Source organism: Ornithodoros turicata, chromosome 5 (assembly GCF_037126465.1).
Source record: "Ornithodoros turicata isolate Travis chromosome 5, ASM3712646v1, whole genome shotgun sequence".
Lineage (NCBI taxonomy): Eukaryota > Metazoa > Arthropoda > Arachnida > Ixodida > Argasidae > Ornithodoros > Ornithodoros turicata.
Window position 1 is genome coordinate 79485418 of NC_088205.1, and position 19658 is coordinate 79505075.

A 19658-nucleotide genomic window follows, 5' to 3' on the forward strand; every position below is an offset into this window, starting at 1 on the left:
CCAATCCAATCCAACGTAATGCAAAAGAATCAATTAATTGCAACCAAGATCCAATATAAACCAAACGGATGCATTAGATTGCACAGAATCGAGACGGATGCAAAATAGCCCAACGGAAACAAATAAGAAATCCAAAAGACTCGGTTAAGAATCCCATAAATATCGATGTAAATCGAAAAGAACCCAATAGATATACCACTAAGGTGCAATGAAAAAATCAAACACCCATAATATCCCAAAGAAGAAAATTGGTTAAAGACAAGTCGACATGCAGGGGAATTTAGAAGAATAAAAATGAAAAAAAAGAGAGAGAGAGAGAGAAATTCACCATTAATCAATTGAATCCCCCAATTCATCTAACGATGAAAGTGAATTATAGTATCCCTCCTTGTTGTATTGAGAAGTGACATGTGGATTAATTTGGACGGAACTTTGATTAAAATTAGCGAGAAGAGCCGTGCAGCATGCGTCGTGCCAGGGAGCACCAAAACCAACTCCGCAACGAAAACCATGAAAAACCACGGGGGTAAGTCTCGCGTGGCACCTTATAGTCATACTGATCTAAACCTCGTCGGATTTCACATAAGCACATGTACAGCATCATGGGGGTAACATCGCCAGTCATCCTGCCGGCTACCGTGGTACAGGATGTCCCAATGAAGGCTACTGATTGATGCTCGCACGTTGTCTGTGATGGGTGCAGTTGGGTAATCCTAGAGCTAGAGGGACCACTGCACTCCTCTCCTTTACCACCATCTTTTCTCCCCTAACTCTTTCACCATCCCCTCCTCTCCCTTCTTGAGTGCACCGATACGCCTCCCTCTATAGCAGGCTAATCGCCTTCCCCCAACATCATATACCCTTCCACCACCACCACCACGAACATATTGAAAATAACACCATATCTTGTATTACGAATCGCGCACTTGCTTTATTTGCGTAGAAAGACACGAAGAAAAGAGGTCTTCTGAACGGTTTTCCAAATCTCACCTCATCCAACTTATAAGTGCATATGTACGCGTTGTGTAGCACTCTACCGTAAAAGTGCTGAAAACATGGAGCAGACAAAAGAAGGTACATTGGGCGAAACTGATGAAACGATGCTTGATTGGATGCTTTCTATCTCAATGGTATACGAGAATGTTTTTGTGGCTGCTTTACCTGACACCATGTCTAATCAGTGTTGTCAGGACGTGAAGACTTACTTGAAAAAGTGATACAGAGGTGGGCCTGATAGGCAGAGTTCGTCATGCGCGAGACTTACGGCGCTATAATTCATTAGTCATTATTATTGTGAGACACGGGCGAACGGAAGAAGGCAGCTGCTTCTTCCTGCACGTTCAATGATTTACTGCAGTCGCTGGACATGTCGCGTTTATCACGTGCGTCACGCATCGGCCACTTACCATGTCTGAAAATAAGCCGAAGATATTCTCGTCTTTAGAGCTCCTTTTGACGTGGGGGTTGCACGCTTTCCTGCACACACCACGTCAGGGTCGTTCAGTCCATCCTGGTGTGCCCCACCCGGTGTCTTTGCTAAGGTCCGTAGCAGAGAACAGCCATATTTGTCAATGGTGCCCAGGGTCACCCGGCGTGCACACATTCTACCGGCACCGCGCGGAACAAGAACGATAAGAGATCTCTGCTCTGCGGTGGCATTACAACGTAACAGATATGGCGCGTGTCGCATGATACAGCCCCTTTGCCAGCCGAACGTGATGGTACATCCACGCGTGTTTCGTTTATCGCGTAACGCAGTGTCATGGTACTAAAAGCGGCGTCTAAGACAGCCCCAAGCAGCACAATGTAAGTCGAGTACGATAGGGGTGGACGGTATGTATCTTATCAATGTTCTTTAGTTTCACGAGTCTGTTCAAGGCCTTCCATCTACCCGTCCACCCCTATCGCACTCGACTTTCAGTACCTACATTGTGCTGTTTGAGGCCGTGCACAGCGTGTGGAGAGGGCATGGTTTTAGAATGTGACACAGCATCTCGGGGTTGCCGCGTTATCCTTCTGACGCATTCGCGCACCCGGATACATACATCATCCCGCTTGATGCCTTGAGGAAAGAACCCATTCAGTGCCTATGTTTTTTCTAAGTAGTATTTGCCCAGGCAGCACAATGTACTGAAAGTCGAGTGCAATAGGGGTGGACAGTATGTGTCTTATCAACGTTCTTTAGTTTTACGGGTCTGTTCAAGGCCTTCCATCTACCCGTCCACCCCTATCGCACTCGACTTTCAGTACATTGTGCTGCCTAGGTAAATGGTCCGAAACGGCAGGTGGATATCGCATAGATGACACAACAATTTTGAGACAACGTTGAAATTTTTCAACTGTTGCATGTTTGCCCCACGTGTAAATTATAACCGGTGTTTATGCTAGGCCTCGAGGGGGGGGGGGATATATTTATTAGACGAAAGAAAAAAAAAAAACGGGGGAAGGTCAGCCAAACGGGACGTCGGCTTGCTATTCCGCAACAAAAAGAAAATTAATGAAGATGAAGAAAGACGAATAAAATAAATAAATAAGAAACGAAGATGAATGAAGATGAAGAAAGAAGAATAAAATAAATAAATAAGAAACGAAGATGAATGAAGATGAAGAAAGAAGAATAAAATAAATAAAAAGAAAAGAAGAAGAATGAAGGCCTAAAGCCCAGGCCTAATCTCAGCAGTTCCTGCCAACAGAGCTTGAGGCACTACATGCAGTACCGTCGAATGCTCAACCGGCATGAAAAGTGGAAAGAGTGGAGTTTGTATCATGAAGATGCAGATTTCTTTAGCAGTTCTATGACGATGTCTGCGGAAATTGGAAGACAGGGTGTAAGTTAAATAGTTTTGGACATGCCTGAGGCGTTGTGTTGCTGTAGGTTTCGTAATGTTCCTAGGTGTCATATATTATGCATGGCAAACATACAGGAAGAAAAATAAATGTGTGGAAAATAAAAATGAATGAATTGATGACATCAATTAATGATTAAGGGATCCTGCACTCTGTTGCAGCGCACCCGTTGCCTTTGAGCTGGATTCAGCCACGCGTTGGCCGATCGGCCCCGCCAGGGGGATACGTTACGTCACGTACGTCGGGAACGACCATGGTCATAATAACGAGGGTTCACTGTAGAAGCGTAGGGTATATGCTGACCGTAGTGATACTGACGAAAGCAAATGAAACAAAATGCATCCTTCATGACCGACAGCTTTTGCAGCCTGGGGCAGTAAGTGAATGTCGTGTCTTGAATAAGGAATTCGTTCGACGACGAAAAGCAACGTGTCCTCGTCGTTATGAACCAGCCAGCTAGACTGCGACCTTTCACTGTTATCGATACGTAGAAGCCATTCGAAAGCCTGCTCAAAAAACCACACCGACCCAATCTTAACCTCAGCGTCTCAACTCCGTTTGTGGCCAATATGCTAGTGTCCAGTAAGACCGAAACGGTCAACAGATGATGCGCCATGTTTACTCAGGAATTTACTCAATTTACTCAATGTTTACTCCAGCGGCACAGTCTGATGCACGCATCGCCTAGAGCATGCCCATTGCCGCCCCCCCCCCCTCACCCAGGGCAACCCCATTCTGTGTAACCTAACCTAACCTAACTTTATGTCATAGTGATATACCCTAACACAATGTACTTTTGTTCATTAATAATAATAATAATAATAATAATAATACGCCTACATATAGGACCTCTTCCGATTATCAACTCTCCTCCTACAGCGGCTGAAGCTATCGCCATGGATATCACATTGAAGTTCCAAAGTTCCACACCACAGGGGCGACACAAACCCGCCGTTGTTGTAACTACCCTCAAGCGGGTGCCTTTGGCAAAACTGCCATCTTGTCCTGGTCGCACGTCATAGAAAACCTAATTTTGAGGTCATGTGACTTTGTTGACATGTCGTTTCGCCGCTTATCGTCATCTTTCCGTTGTCATAACGCCAAGAGATGAACGTATTTTGCCAGCGTAAACTCTGCGGTTCTTCTTGCGCAACATGGTATAGACCATTTTTCCTTAGTTTAAGTACATCGCACCGGCTCAGTGAGCCGAGCGGTCGTTATCACATCTGTGGAAGCCATCAACAGTACGAGGCCTTATGTACAAAACTGCGCGTTTTACTACGAGATTATCGGATAAAAATAATTACCGTGATCGAAAGACATCCAAAACGTTGCGCAGAGACAACAACCGCATTGTTTACAAACGGTGTGGCCGCCGATCACGGGCGCTGCCATCTTTAAGGTCACGTGTGCCTTGACATTTGCCGTGACGTGCGACCAGGACCTGTCCAGGATGCATTGCGTTCGCCCGGCACGCTTTCGTCTACGGAGCAATACATTGGATGCCACCCCTCTGTTCCACACGTCCATCGAAGAAGGAAGAAAACACGGAAGAAAAGGAGGCCGGCGCCCCAACGGCTCTTCGGCAGAAGAAAGAAGCATGGGGCAAGTGACATGAGGATAGGAGGTGAGCTGTAGCTTCTTTGGAGTTACGCCGGGGTCACGTTACCTGAATAGCCCAATGAGGTCGCTTTGCGTACGTCACTTTGGGGGCCACTTCGGCGCGCTATACCGCCACAACTCTCCAAGAATTCCGAAACTATGCGTTGGGGGCTCCCATAGAGATTTATGTAACCGAAACAGGAAGGCGAGCAGTGATATGTCACTGGAGTGGCCCCCGATCTCGGCTTCACTTCTCGGAACAATAGGGCTCCCGTTCTCCTTCCTTCCTCCATGCACACATCCTTGTCAGCGCACTCTGGAGCAGTTTCGTTGCTATGGCACAGCCGAAGTTCGTCACAAACAACACTTCAAAGCAACAAACCTAGCTTGCGGTTGTCAAACCTAGAGCCACAATATGAAGCTCGTCTCGTGCTCCAAGTATATAAGCTCAAACGCGGGTGGTGTCAGCCCAGCTAAGAGTTTCACGAAAGTCTTTTTAGCTTCTTCTCGGGTTTGCATGCCCACTGCCAGAACAAAATTTCCTTGCTGAATTTCCTTTTCCTGGGAATAGCAAGCCGCCATACCGGTGGCTAACCTTTCCCTCTTATTTTTTTATATATAATAAACATATCCCCCCCCCCCCTTGCTGAATTTTCGCTTTTCGGATCTTTCCCATGGACAACCCTCTAATTGGCAACTGCAATGAATATTTTGTTCCACCCACAAACGCGTTTCGGAGTAGCCAGTCCTGACTGGGTCGGAACTAACATCATATTTTCTTTCATCATCCAATTCAATCTAGTCTATGAATATTTCGCGTTCTCACGTCATACTTCTACGTGAAACTCTCTGTGTGGATTTTATGTGAGGTAGGATTTTGTGCTCAACTCCACCAGAGATCAACAATGATGAACTCGTTTCAAGTAATTAATTGATCCTGCTCTTCGGCACATGTATACGACATGCAGTTCATGGAACCTCTAGAAGGGCCACGAAGCGACACTCGGTCACATTCCTAAACGTGGAACGTGTTCTAACTTTCCTGGTAACAGCAAGGCCTGTTACGTTTCGGTTGGGTCAGTCAGGACTATACGGTACGATAAAAACAAACGAGGATCATAACTTTATTGACGACATCCAAGAACAAATTCACGGCTGGCCAAAGGAAACTCTAGCCAAAGCGTCTCGTCATTGATGAAGCCCACACAAGACAATAACGTTCATCGCCACTAACATCACAAACATAATACAATACTAGAGTAAGAACCATTTGCAGTCAGCGTTAAGTTACAGCGCATGCACAGCACCCACGAAGAGGATCAACTTGGAAATCTTGTTCCGAATGAAGAACAAGAATGGGTGGTCAACGTTGAATTCTACGGGCTTTGGAATCAGCACCGAAGTAACTTTTAATTCGAACACAACCCCAGTGAACGCAGCAGCCTCACTTCCCTTCTCATTGACTTCAACCACGGCTTTGTGAATAACATCGCTCACCACCAGTCTACCAGATTCTTCAATACCGGTGAAGTTGGCAGCTCCTGAAAAGATGGATTTCGCTCCCAGAGTCTCCAGTTGTTCCACAAGACTGTAGTCAGATTCCAGCTTGAATTTGGGCAACTTCAAGTTGACGGTCGCAGTGAACAGGCGATCTACGGCACCTTGATACCCTGAAGGGGTCAGGTCTTCCAGAAGTCTCCCCAGCCCATCTCTCTCATGTGGGAGGAAGACAAGCATGCTGAATTCTTTTCCCGCGTAGGGTAACTCAAGGACGTCAGCCTTCAGATCCTCATTCCTGGCGTAGCTGTACCTCGCGGTTTTCAGCATGGTATCGACCTGCTTCGCCGACTTGCCGTAGTTGAAGAAAGGCAGCCTCGTTGTTTGACTTTCGATGAACTTTCGCTCCCAGTCGCCTTTAAAGTAGACGGCGTTCATGATGAAAAGGACGGTTGTGGGGGGCAGTTCGCTGACAACCTCGTCGATCTTGCCTCTCGTCTTTGCTGACACCCACGCGTTGATTTTGGCAGCTACAGCTATGGACTCCTTCAGAAAATTGACTTCCTCAAATTTTGCCTGAAATACATCTTCCAGGTCTTTCTTGTAGGACTCGAGAACAGGAAAGCTCTGGTTTACCAGGACGGCATTGGCAACCTCTAAGGAAACATTCCTGTTCTGCTGCTGGAAGGACTTCTGCACGGCTGACAAGACCTCGTCTCTTCCGTGAAGCCCGGCCGCCTCGTACCCGAGAACTGCGGCGAGTTCCTTTTCTGAAACTCCTCTTGCACCGTGGTATACCATGGACATAGCTATGCTGATGCTGAACGGCGAGAGGAAGACATGGTTCTCGTCCGTAGGGAGCGCCTTGAGAAGGTTGAGTCCGAGGACGTTGTTTGCTTCAGCGAAGCGAATAGTCGCGTCGTCTGGAACTGACAACGCCCCAACGACGAAGGTGAGAACGAGAGCTGCTGATCGCAACATGGCGCTGAGGTGGGCGTTTCCGCGGGCGCCGTGCTTTATGTACTCGCTGAAATCGAGGAAGTACCGACGGGTTGCATCAACGCACTTTCCCGTTGAAGCGCTAGTATTTTCCCGAGGATATTTCACCTCCAAGGAGCGAAACTGATATCCCGAGCTGTCGAGAGTGTGTTTGCTTTGTTGGCGGTTTCCCTGAGTCTGTGAGAGACAGAAGAACAGCACCTGTACGTGTTTTACACTCCAGAGCTATTTTGAGACGTGCAGTTATTGTCACGTGCAGGATGTCCGCACAAACTATGAAGTGACGTTTATGGAACAGAGAAATGCCTTTCTTCTCGTTTTTCTTTTTTTTTTATTCTGCGCGGCGTACAGATGTGAACAGATGGAGAGAGGACAGCAGGAAGGAGTGGGGGCGGGGGGGGTTAGTTTGCATCGTGGGCCGACTTCAGGGGGATAACTGTGCCAACATTCGTCTGGAAGATCTTCGGAAAAACCGGGGAAAACCTCAGACAGCACAGCCGGCGGTAGGACTCGAACCAATCACCTACCAGTCCTCAGCACGACCTTGGCTACCACCAACCAGCAGACGCCTTATAGTCCACTCGGCCATGCTGCTGTTTTTCTTTTTTTTTCTTTTTTTTTCTATTACAATGTGTCCCGGTATATTCTTGTTGGCGGTATATATGGCGGCATAAGTGGGACGCGTACTGCCACACTGGCGACCTTCTCGGGCGTTGTCTTAATAAATTTTAAGGCCAGTAGCCGCTAGTCATCCTGGCGGCTACCGTGGTACAGGCTTTCCCAATGAAGGCTATACTGATTGATGCTCGCACGTCCTCTGTGCTGGGTGTAGTTGGGTAGTCCCAGAGCAAGATGGACCACAGCACTCCTCTCCTGTACCACCATCATTTCTCCCCTAACTCTTTCACTACACCTTCTTCTCCCTTCCTGAGTGCACCGATACGCCCCCCCCCCCCCAACATCATACTCCTCCCCCAACGCCACCACGAACATATTGAAAAGAACACCATATATTGTATTACGAATCGCACACTTGCTTTATTTGCGTAGAAAGACACGAAGAACAGAGGTCCTCTGAACGTTTTTCCAAATCTTACCTCATCCAAGTTATAAGTGCATATATACGCGTTGCGTAGCGCTCTGCCATAAAAGTGCTGAAAGCATGGACCAAACGAAAGATGGTATATTGGGCGGTTACAATGAACTGATGAAACTGATGAACGATTACCTCAGTGGTTGTTTGACCGGGATGCTTTCTACCTCAATGGTACGAGAATATTTTTGTGGCGGCCTTACGTTACACCGTATCTAATCAGTGTTGTCAGAACGTGCATACTTATTTGAAAAAGTGATACAGAGGCGGGCCTGATAGGCACAGTTAGTTATGCGCAAGAGAAACGGGCGAAGAGAAACGGGCGAACGGAAGAAGGCAGCTGCTGCTTCTTGCACGTTCAATGATTTACTGCAGTCGCTGGACAAGTTGCGTTTATCACGCATCGGCCACTTACCATGTCTGAAAACAAGATGAAGATATCCTCGTCTTTAGAGCTCCTTTTGACGTGGGGGCCTCCACACCACATCAGGGCCGTTCAGTCCATCCTGGTGTGTCCCACCCGACGTCTTTGTTAAGGTCCGTAGCAGAGAACAGCCATATTTGTCAGTGGTGTCCAGGGTCACCCGGCATGCGCACGTTCTATTGGCAGCGCGCGGAACAAGAACGATAAGAGATATATGCTCTATGGTGACATTACAACGTAAAAGATATGGCGCCTGTTTGCCAGGCAAATGTGATGGTACGTCCACGCGTGTCTCAGTTTATCGCGTAACGCAGTGTCATGGTGCTAAAAGCGGCGTCTAAGACAGCAGCCCCAAGCAGCACAATGTACCGAAAGTCGAGTGCGATAGGGGTGGACGGTGTGTATCTTATCAATGTTCTTTAGTTTCACGGGTCTGTTCAAGGCCTTCCACCTACCCGGCCACCCCTATTGCACTCGACTTTCAGTACCTACATTGTGCTGCTTGAGGCCGTGCACAGCGTGTGGAGAGGGCATGGTTTTAGAATGTGACACAGCATCTCAGGGTTGCCGCGTTATCCTTCTGATGCATTCACACACCCGGATACATACATCATCCAGCTTGATGCCTTGAGGAAAGAACCCATTCAGTGCCTGAAAGTCGAGTGCAATAGGGGTGGACGGTATATGTGTCTTATCAACGTTCTTTAGTTTCACGGGTCTGTTTGAGGCCTTCCACCTACCCGTCCACCCCCATTGCACTCGACTTCCAGTACATTGTGCTGCCTGGGAGAATGGTCCGAAACGGCAGGTGGATATCGCATAGATGACACAGTAATTTTGAGATAACGTTGAAATTTTTCAGCTATTGCAGGTTCTCCAACGTCTAAATTATAACCGGTGTTTATGCTAGGCCTAGAGCCCAGGCCTTATCTTAGTAGTTCCTGCCAACAGAGCTTGAGGCACTACATGCAGTACCGTCGAATGCTCAACCGGCATGAAAGGTGGAAAGAGTGGAGTTTGTATCATGAAGATGCAGATTTCTTTAGCAGTTCTATGACGATGTCTGCGGAAATTGGAAGACAGGGTGTAAGTTAAATAGTTTTGGACATGCTTGAGGCGTTGTGTTGCTTTTGCTTTCGTAATGTTCCTAGGTGTCATATATTATGCATGACAAACATTAAGGAAGAAAAATAAATGTGTGGAAAATAAAAATGAATGAATGAATGAATTAATTAATTAATTAATAAAGTAAGGGATCCTGCACTCTGTTGCAGCGCACCCGTTGCCTTTGAGCTGGATTCAGCCACGCGTTGGCCGATCGGCCCCGCCAGGGGGATGCGTTACGTCACGACGTACCCTCCTGCTTCTCTCGGGGGACTTTTGAAATGGACCCAAGCAGCAAAATGTACTGAAAGTCGGGTGCAATAGGGGTGGCCGGGTAGGTGGAAGGCCTTGAACAGACTCGTGAAACTAAGGAACATCGATAAGACGCATACCGTCCACCCCTATTGCACTCGACTTTCAGTACATTGTGCTGCTTGGGGACAGGCGTTCTGAGAGTCACCTGCTTTCGTCGTTCCATCGCATGTTATTCGTTGCAGAACATGTCGTAGCCAAAAAGAAAAGAAAAACCGTTGGTGGGTGACCTCAGCGCTCCTTTGATACATATCCCTTCAGAGAATATACCACGTAGCATGTGTAGCGCTAAATTGAACAGATAAATAAACGATATTATTTTATTCGCTGTTATTATCTGTTTATCGTATAAGGCGATTCGTTCAGAAAAGAAAAAAAAAGAACAGCTGAAGTCTTCAATACTTTCAAACCACGCTGGAGTCAGAATTAGAGCACACAGGAATACACAGAGCCCAAAAAGAAAACATTGAAAGCACTGCCCAACAACAACAACAACAACAACAAAAATACACTCTCCCCCGCGCAAGCGGTACATCACCTATGTCGTGTATTGTTTTTGTTGTAGTTGTCGTTCCTTCCACATGATCTTACAGCCGGTTAACCACGCCGGCAAAGAAGATCAAGTTGTCCTCCTTGCTTCGAATGAAAAACACAAAGGGATGATCCACAATAAAATCGACCGGTTTCCTGGGCGAAACCCGAGACGACTTCAGTGCGATCCGAACTCCGGTGAAGGCAGCAGCTTCACTTCCTTCTTCATTGACTTCAACGACAGCCCTGTGGATCACATCGCTCACAACCAATCTACCAGATTCATCAATACCGGAAAGATTCGCGTTCGTTCCAAAAATCGAGACTGCTCCGAGATCCTTCAGTTGCTGGACGAGACTATATTCTGACTGCAGCTTGAACTTCGGTAGCTTCAGGTTAACGGATGTACGAAAGAGTCGACTTGTGGCCTCGCGAACCTTGGAAGCAGTCATGGCTGAAGAGAGGTTGCCCAGTCCATCTCGCTCACGTGGGAGGATGATTAGCATGCTAAAGTCATCTCCTGCGTAAGGTAGCTCCAGAATGTCCGCGTTCAGGTCGTTGCTTCTTGCGAACCGGAAGTCACCAGTTTTTGACATGGTGTCTACATCCGTCACCGTTTTGCCAAAGTTGTAGAAAGGCAGCTTCGTTGTTTTGCTTTCGAGGAATTTTGATTTCCAGTTCCCTTTGAAGTAGACGGCGTTCATGATGAAAAGAATTGTCTCCGGAGAGATGTCGTCGAGGACTTTGTTTATCTTGCCTTTTGTCTTTGTCGACACCCACTCGTTGATTTCAGAAACTACGCGCTTGGTTTCTTTTAAGAAGTCTACCTCTTTGAAGCTTGCGTGATAGGCATCTTGCAGGTCTTTCTTATAGGTCGCCAAGGCAGAAAAATGTTTGCTTATCAGGACGGCATTGGCGACTTCTAAGGTGGCGTTCCTGTTCTGAAGGCTGAGTCCCCGCAAGAGCTTCTGCACTTCTAAGAACACATCATCTCTTCCGCCAAAGCCCGCTGTCTTGAAGCCCATCACATCGAAGAGTTCTTTTTCGGACGTCCCTCTAGTTCCGTGATAGACCATGGCCATTGCGGTGGTGATGCTGAACGGCGATACGAACACATGATTCTCGTTCGGAGCAAACGTCTTGAGAAGGTTGACCCCGAAGACGTTGTTGGCATCAGCCAGACGAGAGGAGGCCTCCGCGGGTGACAACGCCATAGCGACGAACACGGGAAAAATGACCGTTCGCAACATGCTGCGTGTGTCGACAGTCTTCGCACAACGGGAAGAGTACGTGTACCGTGCTCTATGTACCCATAGGAAGAGGCGTACGTGAGAAGGATATCGCTGGGTATGACCGGTTTCTCCGGCAGCTTGTCGACTGATATATTTGCTCGCCCGCTCATTTCTAAGTATAGCGGAAGAAAATGATGCAATGGTAATATATTACGCCCTCGCGCGGCAACCGAGGAAAACAGAGAGCTGTATGGGTCATTTCCTAACTGTATGGGCAATAAATTGGTTTGGAGTGACGCACTATGAAACTCCTTTCTGCGTTACCCCGCTTTTAGGTCCTTATACATGAGTAGCTCTTGTGTTGTTGCTCGGACCACATTCTTTTGTGTACGCGTAGGAGGAAGTGAGTCATTATAGTTTCAACGTGCAAATGTACGCACGCACTAGCTGTTATCAGGTAGGTTATCGAACGTACAATTGATGAGAGAACGCTACACGTATAGATAGCGATCAAACAACTGTAGAGATATCCTTGAAATTTCGTTTTGCCCCTCAAGAGCTCATGTTATTTATTGCACAAGGCGCTTGAGCAAACAAAGAAAAAAAATATGGAGGGATACTTCAACTGATCCTATAACACACTGCAGATGAGTTCATTACCTCCATAACACTACCGGGGTCGCATTGCAAAATGCTTGAGGCTTACAATATTTAATGACCACATTTCTTTCACGGCTCATTAAATACTTCCAGGAACATGATCATACAAGCCTTTCGGCTTTTTTGCCTCTGTTCCTGCCACACCTTCGTGTGAAAATAAAACGTATGTATGTATACCGACCTTCGTATTTGGAATGCAGAATAAGAATGGCTGATCAACGTGAACCTCTCGATCACTTTCGTCTTGGACTGTCACAGTGACAGCAGACGCGGAAACCGATGCAGCCTCACTACCACGTTAGTCCGCTTCGATCACAGCCTCGTGCATTATGTGAGTCACGTACAGTTTCGGCGACTTGCTGACACTCCTGGGATTCGCTGTGGCTTCGAACAAGGACGTCGCACCAAACACAGTTAATGCACGCACGAAACACTTCGATTAAGCTTCGAACGTAAGAAGCTTCAAGACTCCTCCCGTCTTTCCAGTCTCCTGGCACGGCGTAGAACTTATGACTCCTCTTAACGGGGAAGCAGTCAGTCGTTTCAAGACAACGTTTATTTCGACCAACTGGTCGAAAACGCTCTTCATCTGCCTCTGGTATTACTCGATAACTTCAAAGTGTTCGTTCACAAAGGAGCCACTGACGATGTCGCGCTTCCTTGCCGATCGCCGTACTTGATGTTTCGTCCGGCGTTTTTACCATGTACCTGAGGATGTGTTGGCTAGTGCGCGAGGGGCTGCTCTTTTGCGCCGTGGTAGCTAGAGCGCATGGTGGTCATCGCTATGGTAACGTCTCACTGTAAAAAAAAAAAGACACGAAGAAGACGTCCTCGTTGGTTCCGAGCGTCTGGATGGTGTCAATCCAATCGATCGATCGATCGATCGATCGATCGATCGATCAATCAATCAATCAATCAATCAATCAATCAATCAATCAATCAATCAATCAATCAATCAATCAATCAATCAATCAATCAATCGATCGATCGATCGATCGATCGATCAATCAATCAATCAATCAATCAATCAATCAATCAATCAATCAATCAATCAATCAATCAATCAATCAATCAATCAATCAATCAATCAATCAATCAATCAATCAATCAATCAATCAATCAATCAATCAATCAATCAATCAATCAATCAATCAATCGATCAATCAATCAAATAGAGTCAATTGTTGATCCATCAATATGCATACAGTGAATATGCAGATGGAGGTGCTATAGTTAAACACCCGTTAGAAACTAGAACATGTTATTGGCATCAACTAAGTGTAAAGTCTTTGTTGACGAAGAATGTTTGGCTAGTACTGACAACGAGTGTGGCAAAGGGCAGACAGGAGTTAGTGCATCATGCCGATTCGAAGTCGGGAATGTAGGGTTACATACTTTACACACCCCTGTCCCCTTCTCCTTTCTGCTGCCCTCTCTCCATCTGTCCACGTCTGTACGCCGCTCGTAGCCACAGTTCCTCGCGGCACTAACACGAAAAAAAAAAAAGAAGAAGAAGAAAATATATTTTAGCAGCTTGGGTCTGACGTCTGGAGCAGACTGCGCAGATTAGACTTCGCCGTGGCCAGCCAGCTATTGCCATATATGAAAGATAATACAAAAATGATTGGCTGCGCCTTTGGGGCGTTCTGGAAGGTGGTGGCCTTACAGGGCCGTCCTGAGTGGTAAATTTCTGGTCACGTGGTCACCGTCACGTGGTCACCGTCCCGTGGTCCTATGAAGCCGGACGGACCTACACTGTGAAGGGACGTAGAAAAAAAGGCAGGATGGGGCAGAGTTTCCAAAGGAGGTGTTCAACGACTGGTAAAAGTTTAACCTAGTGGATCTAAACTAAAGTCTAGGGTCTTGCTTCCTGGGATGCACAATAAGGTCGCGTCAACAACTACACAAACGCTGACGGAGCCGTGAAACGCACGTAAATACTTATATGTAATACAAGCGTTCGTTATCAAATCATAAGTCATATACGAGCATCCATTGCAGTGAAACTGACACAGAGCTTTTGTACCTGTGACAATGAACAGGTGCCTTCCAGGTGGGCCTTCCGCTTAAGGAACTGCGAAATAATTACGCAACCAAATGAACCTCATATCTTCTTTTTGGCAGGCTGAATTATTTAAATTATTCTCCACGATCTATCACTGTGAACCGTCGGCAGAACGATGGCATAGCCATCAAGGTAGAAACAGCGACCTAAGAATTATGAGACGTCTTGGTTCATAAATTATCTTGTTCCGAGAATAAGAGTCGGGGGATGAAAGTCCTCCCGGGGAGATGCACAGACAATTCAGCTTCTCTTTCCTCCTAAGCTTTCATGTGACCTCTCCCTCTATTCGACGTGCATTTTATGCAACGAGTCTTCATTACTTTCAAACCTCGCTGGAGTCAGAGTTAGAACACACCCCAAGCAGCACAATGTAGTGAAAGTCGGGTGCAATAGGGGTGGACGGGTAGGTGGAAGGCCTTGAACAGAGTCGTGAAACTAAGGAACATCGATAAGACACATACCGTCCACCCCTATTGCACTCGACTTTCAGTACATTGTGCTGCTTGGGACAGGAATACACAGAGCCGAAAAATAAAACATTGAAAGCACTGCCAAGAAAAAAAGAAAAAAAACAACTCCTCCCTGCACAAGCGGTACATCATTTATGTCGTGTATTGTTTTTGTTGTAGTTGTCGTTTTTTTCACATAATCTTACAGCTGGTTAACCACGCCGGCAAAGAAAATCAAGTTCTCCTCCTTCCGTCGAATGAAAAACACAAAGGGATGATCCACAATAAAATCAACCGATTTGCTGGGCGACACCGGAGCCGCACTCAATGCGATCCGAACCCCGGTGAAGGCAGCAGCTTCACTTCCTTCTTCATTGACTTCAACGACAGCCTTGTGGATCACATCGCTCACAACCAATCTACCAGATTCATGAATACCGGAAAGATCCGCGTTCGTTTCAAAAATCGAGACTGCTCCGAGATCCTTCAGTTGCTGGACGAGACTATATTCTGACTCCAGCTTGAACTTCGGCAGCCTGAGGTTAACGGATGTACGAAAGAGTCGACTTGTGGCCTCTCGAACCTTGGAAGCAGTCATGGCTGAAGAGAGGTTGCCCAGTCCATCTCGCTCACGTGGGAGGATGATTAGCATGCTAAAGTCATCTCCTGCGTAAGGTAGCTCCAGAATGTCCGCGTTCAGGTCGTCGCTTCTTGCGAACCGGAAGTTGCCAGTTTTTGACATGGTGTCTACATCCGTCACCGTTTTGCCAAAGTTGTAGAAAGGCAACTTCCTTGTTTTGCTTTCGAGGAATTTTGATTTCCAGTTCCCTTTGAAGTAGACGGCGTTCATGATGAAAAGAATTGTCTCCGGAGAGATGTCGTCGAGGACTTTGTTTATCTTGCCTTTTGTCTTTACCGACACCCACTCGTTGATTTCAGAAACTACGCGCTTGGTTTCTTTTAAGAAGTCTACCTCTTTGAAGCTTGCATGGTAGGCATCTTGCAGGTCTTTCTTATAGGTCGCCAAGGCTGAAAAATGTTTGCTTATCAGGACGGCATTGGCGACTTCTAAGGTGGCGTTCCTGTTCTGAAGGCTGAGTCCCCGCAAGAGCTTCTGCACTTCTAAGAACACATCATCTCTTCCGCCAAAGCCCGCTGTCTTGTAGCCCATTACATCGAAGAGTTCTTTTTCCGAGGTTCCTCTGGTTCCGTGATAGACCATGGCCATTGCGGTGGTGATGCTGAACGGCGATACGAACACATGATTCTCGTTCGGAGCAAACGTCCTGAGAAGGTCGACCCCGAAGATGTTGTTGGCATCAGCCAGACGAGAGGAGGCCTCCGCGGGTGACAACGCCATAGCGACGAACACGGGAAAAATGACCGTTCGCAACATGCTGCGTGTGTCGACAGTCTTCGCACAACGGGAAGAGTACGTGTACCGTGCTCTATGTACCCATAGGAAGAGGCGTACGTGAGAAGGATATCGCTGGGTATGACCGGTTTCTCCGGCAGCTTGTCGACTGATATATTTGCTCGCCCGCTCATTTCTAAGTATAGCGGAAGAAAATGATGCAATGGTAATATATTACGCCCTCGCGCGGCAACCGAGGAAAGCAGAGAGCTGTATGGGTCATTTCCTAACTGTATGGGCAATAAATTGGTTTGGAGTGACGCACTATGAAACTCCTTTCTGCGTTACCCCGCTTTTAGGTCCTTATACATGAGTAGCTCTTGTGTTGTTGCTCGGACCACATTCTTTTGTGTACGCGTAGGAGGAAGTGAGTCATTATAGTTTCAACGTGCAAATGTACGCACGCACTAGCTGTTATCAGGTAGGTTATCGAACGTACAATTGGTGAGAGAACGCTACACGTATAGATAGCGATCAAACAACTGTAAAGATATCCTTGAAATTTCGTTTTGCCCCTCAAGAGCTCATGTTATTTATTGCACAAGGCGCTTGAGCAAACAAAGAAAAAAAATTATGGAGGGATACTTCAACTGATCCTATAACACACTGCAGATGAGCTCATTACCTCCATAACACTACCGGGGTCGCATTGCAAAATGCTTGAGGCTTACAATATTTAATGACCACATTTCTTTCACGGCTCATTAAATACTTCCAGGAACATGATTATACAAGCCTTTCGGCTTTTTTGCCTCTGTTCCTGCCACACCTTCGTGTGAAAATAAAACGTATGTATGTATACCGACCTTCGTATTTCGAATGCAGAATAAGAATGGCTGATCAACGTGAACCTCTCGATCACTTTCGTCTTGGACTGTCACAGTGACAGCAGACGCGGAAACCGATGCAGCCTCACTACCACGTTAGTCCGTTTCGATCACAGCCTTGTGCATTATGTGAGTCACGTACGGTTTCTGCGACTTGCTGACACTCATGGGATTCGCTGTGGCTTCGAACAAGGACGTCGCCCCAAACACAGTTAATGCACGCACGAAACACTTCGATTAAGCTTCGAACGTAAGAAGCTTCAAGACTCATCCCGTCTCTCCAATCTCCTGGCACGCCGTAGAACTTATGACTCCTCTTAACGGGGAAGCAGTCAGTCGTTTCACGACAACGTTTATTTCGACCAACTGGTCGAAAACGCTCTTCATCTGCCTCTGGTATTACTCGATAACTTCAAAGTGTTCGTTCACAAAGAAGCCGCTGACAACAACAACAACAATAAATGAAGTGATGATGACATGGGATGTTTCCCCGTGGTAGCCACAGGACACTACCCCATTTCACAGTGGTTAATATGAGAGGATGAATTATGGTGAGAATGAAGCAACGACAGGTCGGAGTTCTGTTTAGAGCTCTTCAAGGAGTCCAGTGGCCTGCATGAAAACAAAAAGGGAGCGAAGAGCCCGGCACTGATGTTCAGGGGAGCTCCATGGGCCAAGTACTTTGGACAAGCTGAATGGTCTATGGTCGAGGAGTTCAAGTTGGCGTCGAAGTACCCGGCGTTCACACGTGTACCGCTCACAGTCCTCGATGATATGGGGGATCGTAGCTGGGGTGCGGCAAGCTAGGCACAGCGCCGTGTTACTGTAACCCAGCTTAGCACGGAACGCAGGGGTGAAGGCGACGTTGAGTCGTAGACGCCGCAGGAGTGTCGTAAAGCTGCGAGGGAAGCCACCTGGCATCCTAAATGATAATGACGGGTCCACTGCATGGGGGAGCGACCATTGAGTGATGTCATGCAGCCATTGCTGGCGGGCCAAGGGTGACACCAACGCAGACAAGTAGCAGCGCCTATCCCCGTTGGAGAGGATAATGGGCAGGGCTCTGGAGATACGGTGGGCCGCAGCAGCCGCCAAATCTGCCTCTTCGTTGCCCTGAATGCCGGTGTGGCCGGGGATCCACTGTACGGTCACCCGGTGTCCCTGTTCGCCGAGAACCTTGAGCGCCGTCAGGATACTAACAACCACCGGGGCCAACGAGCCGCGGATGCCCATGGTTCCTACACATTGCAGGGCTGATTTTGAGTCGGTGTATATCACCCAGGAACGGGGAGGGTACTTTGAGACAGACTTTAGAGATAACAAGATGGCATACAACTACGCAGAGGTCGACGAAGTGCGATGTGACAGGCGGAACCCACATGATAGTGACTCCTCCGGTATGACAAAGGCAGCGGAGGAGCCATCCGACGTAGACGAACCATCTGTGAACACAGCCGTGCGGCCTCTGTAGTTTGTATCCATCATTTCCAAAGTAGACTGCTTGAGAACCGAAACGGGGATCTGGCTCTTCGGCCCCAGGAGGCCAGGGATGTGTGTCGAGAGGGATGGGCTCGGCAGTGTCCATGGTGCCACTGAAGGGGCGGTCGGGGCAACAGTGAAGCCAGGGATGTTTCCAGATGTTGCTGTAACACATAGCGAGAGTTTACTGTTCTTCCGCCTACGTAGCTTTTGAACCAGAGGATGACGCCGGTGGTGAGCGAGCAACCGTAGGTAGTGTCGGATGGTTTCTCTTCGGCGGAGGACATCGATGGGTATTTCCCCGGCGTCGGCGATCACCATCCGTGTCTCAGTGCTGCGCGGGACACCAAGGCACGTCCGCAGGCTGCGTGCCAGTTTACACCGAAGCTTGTGCTCAGACGTGGCTGATATACCGTGCAATACGGGCAAGCTGTATAGCAGGGAGCCGCGAACCAGAGTTTTGTGGAGCACAAGAAGATCCCGCTCAGTGCAGCCCCAGCGCACGCCGGCAAAGTGGCGAATCACATTCCCCCAGCGCTGAGCCTTTGAAATGATGAAGTCAATGTGCCTTCGCCACGACAGGTTGCGGTCCAGGATAACACCCAGGAACCTGTGAAACTTGACTTGTATGAGGGGGCAATCCCCAATCCGCAGTTGGAACCTCCGCATCTCTCTTCGAGTAAACGGAAGGACAGCGCTTTTTTCGGTGGAGATATCCATCCCCGCGTTCAAGAAGAAGTTGTTGATGGCATCCAGTGCTCTTTGCAACCGATGTTGAATTGCCGGCCGGGACTTTCCGACAGTCCAGATACACACATCGTCCGCATATATGGAGAGATTTACTCTCCTCGGTAGACATTCCTTGAGAGAAGCCGCTGACGATGTCGCGCTTCCTTGCCGATCGCCGTACTTGATGTTTCCTCCAGCGTTTTTACCATGTACCTGAGGATGTGTTTGCTATTGTGCGAGGGGCTGCTATTTTGCGCCGTGGTAGCTAGAGCGCATGGTGGTCATCGCTATGGTAACGTCTCACTGTAAAAAAAAAAAAAAAAAAAAGACACGAAGAAGACGTCCCCGTTGATTCCGAGCGTCTGGATGATGTCAATTCCGAGGATCGATCGAT

The 19658-nt window shown here is 47.6% G+C and overlaps 4 protein-coding genes across 4 annotated transcripts in view; all 4 read right to left on the reverse strand.

Moving 5' to 3' along the window:
* Positions 1 to 8566, reverse strand: part of LOC135394914 (uncharacterized) — a 297537-nt gene extending 288971 nt beyond the window's left edge. Inside the window, exon 1 of the mRNA XM_064625983.1 lies at positions 8454 to 8566. The gene's annotated coding sequence lies outside the window, so the exon portion shown is untranslated. The remainder of the gene's footprint in view (positions 1 to 8453) is intronic.
* On the reverse strand, positions 5552 to 7102 carry LOC135396229 (intracellular coagulation inhibitor 1-like). Its single transcript, XM_064627255.1, has one exon. It carries the CDS (start codon positions 6925 to 6927, stop codon positions 5737 to 5739), a length of 1191 nt encoding a protein of 396 aa, XP_064483325.1. The 5' UTR covers positions 6928 to 7102; the 3' UTR covers positions 5552 to 5736.
* A 1618-nt stretch (positions 8567 to 10184) lies between the features above and the next one.
* On the reverse strand, positions 10185 to 11800 carry LOC135396230 (intracellular coagulation inhibitor 1-like). Its single transcript, XM_064627256.1, has one exon. The coding sequence runs from the start codon at positions 11657 to 11659 to the stop codon at positions 10466 to 10468; it is 1194 nt and encodes a 397-aa protein (XP_064483326.1). The 5' UTR covers positions 11660 to 11800; the 3' UTR covers positions 10185 to 10465.
* A 3145-nt stretch (positions 11801 to 14945) lies between these two features.
* LOC135396231 (intracellular coagulation inhibitor 1-like) lies at positions 14946 to 16352 on the reverse strand. The gene has a single exon (XM_064627257.1). The coding sequence runs from the start codon at positions 16209 to 16211 to the stop codon at positions 15018 to 15020; it is 1194 nt and encodes a 397-aa protein (XP_064483327.1). The 5' UTR covers positions 16212 to 16352; the 3' UTR covers positions 14946 to 15017.
* Between the last annotated feature and the right edge of the window lie 3306 nt (positions 16353 to 19658).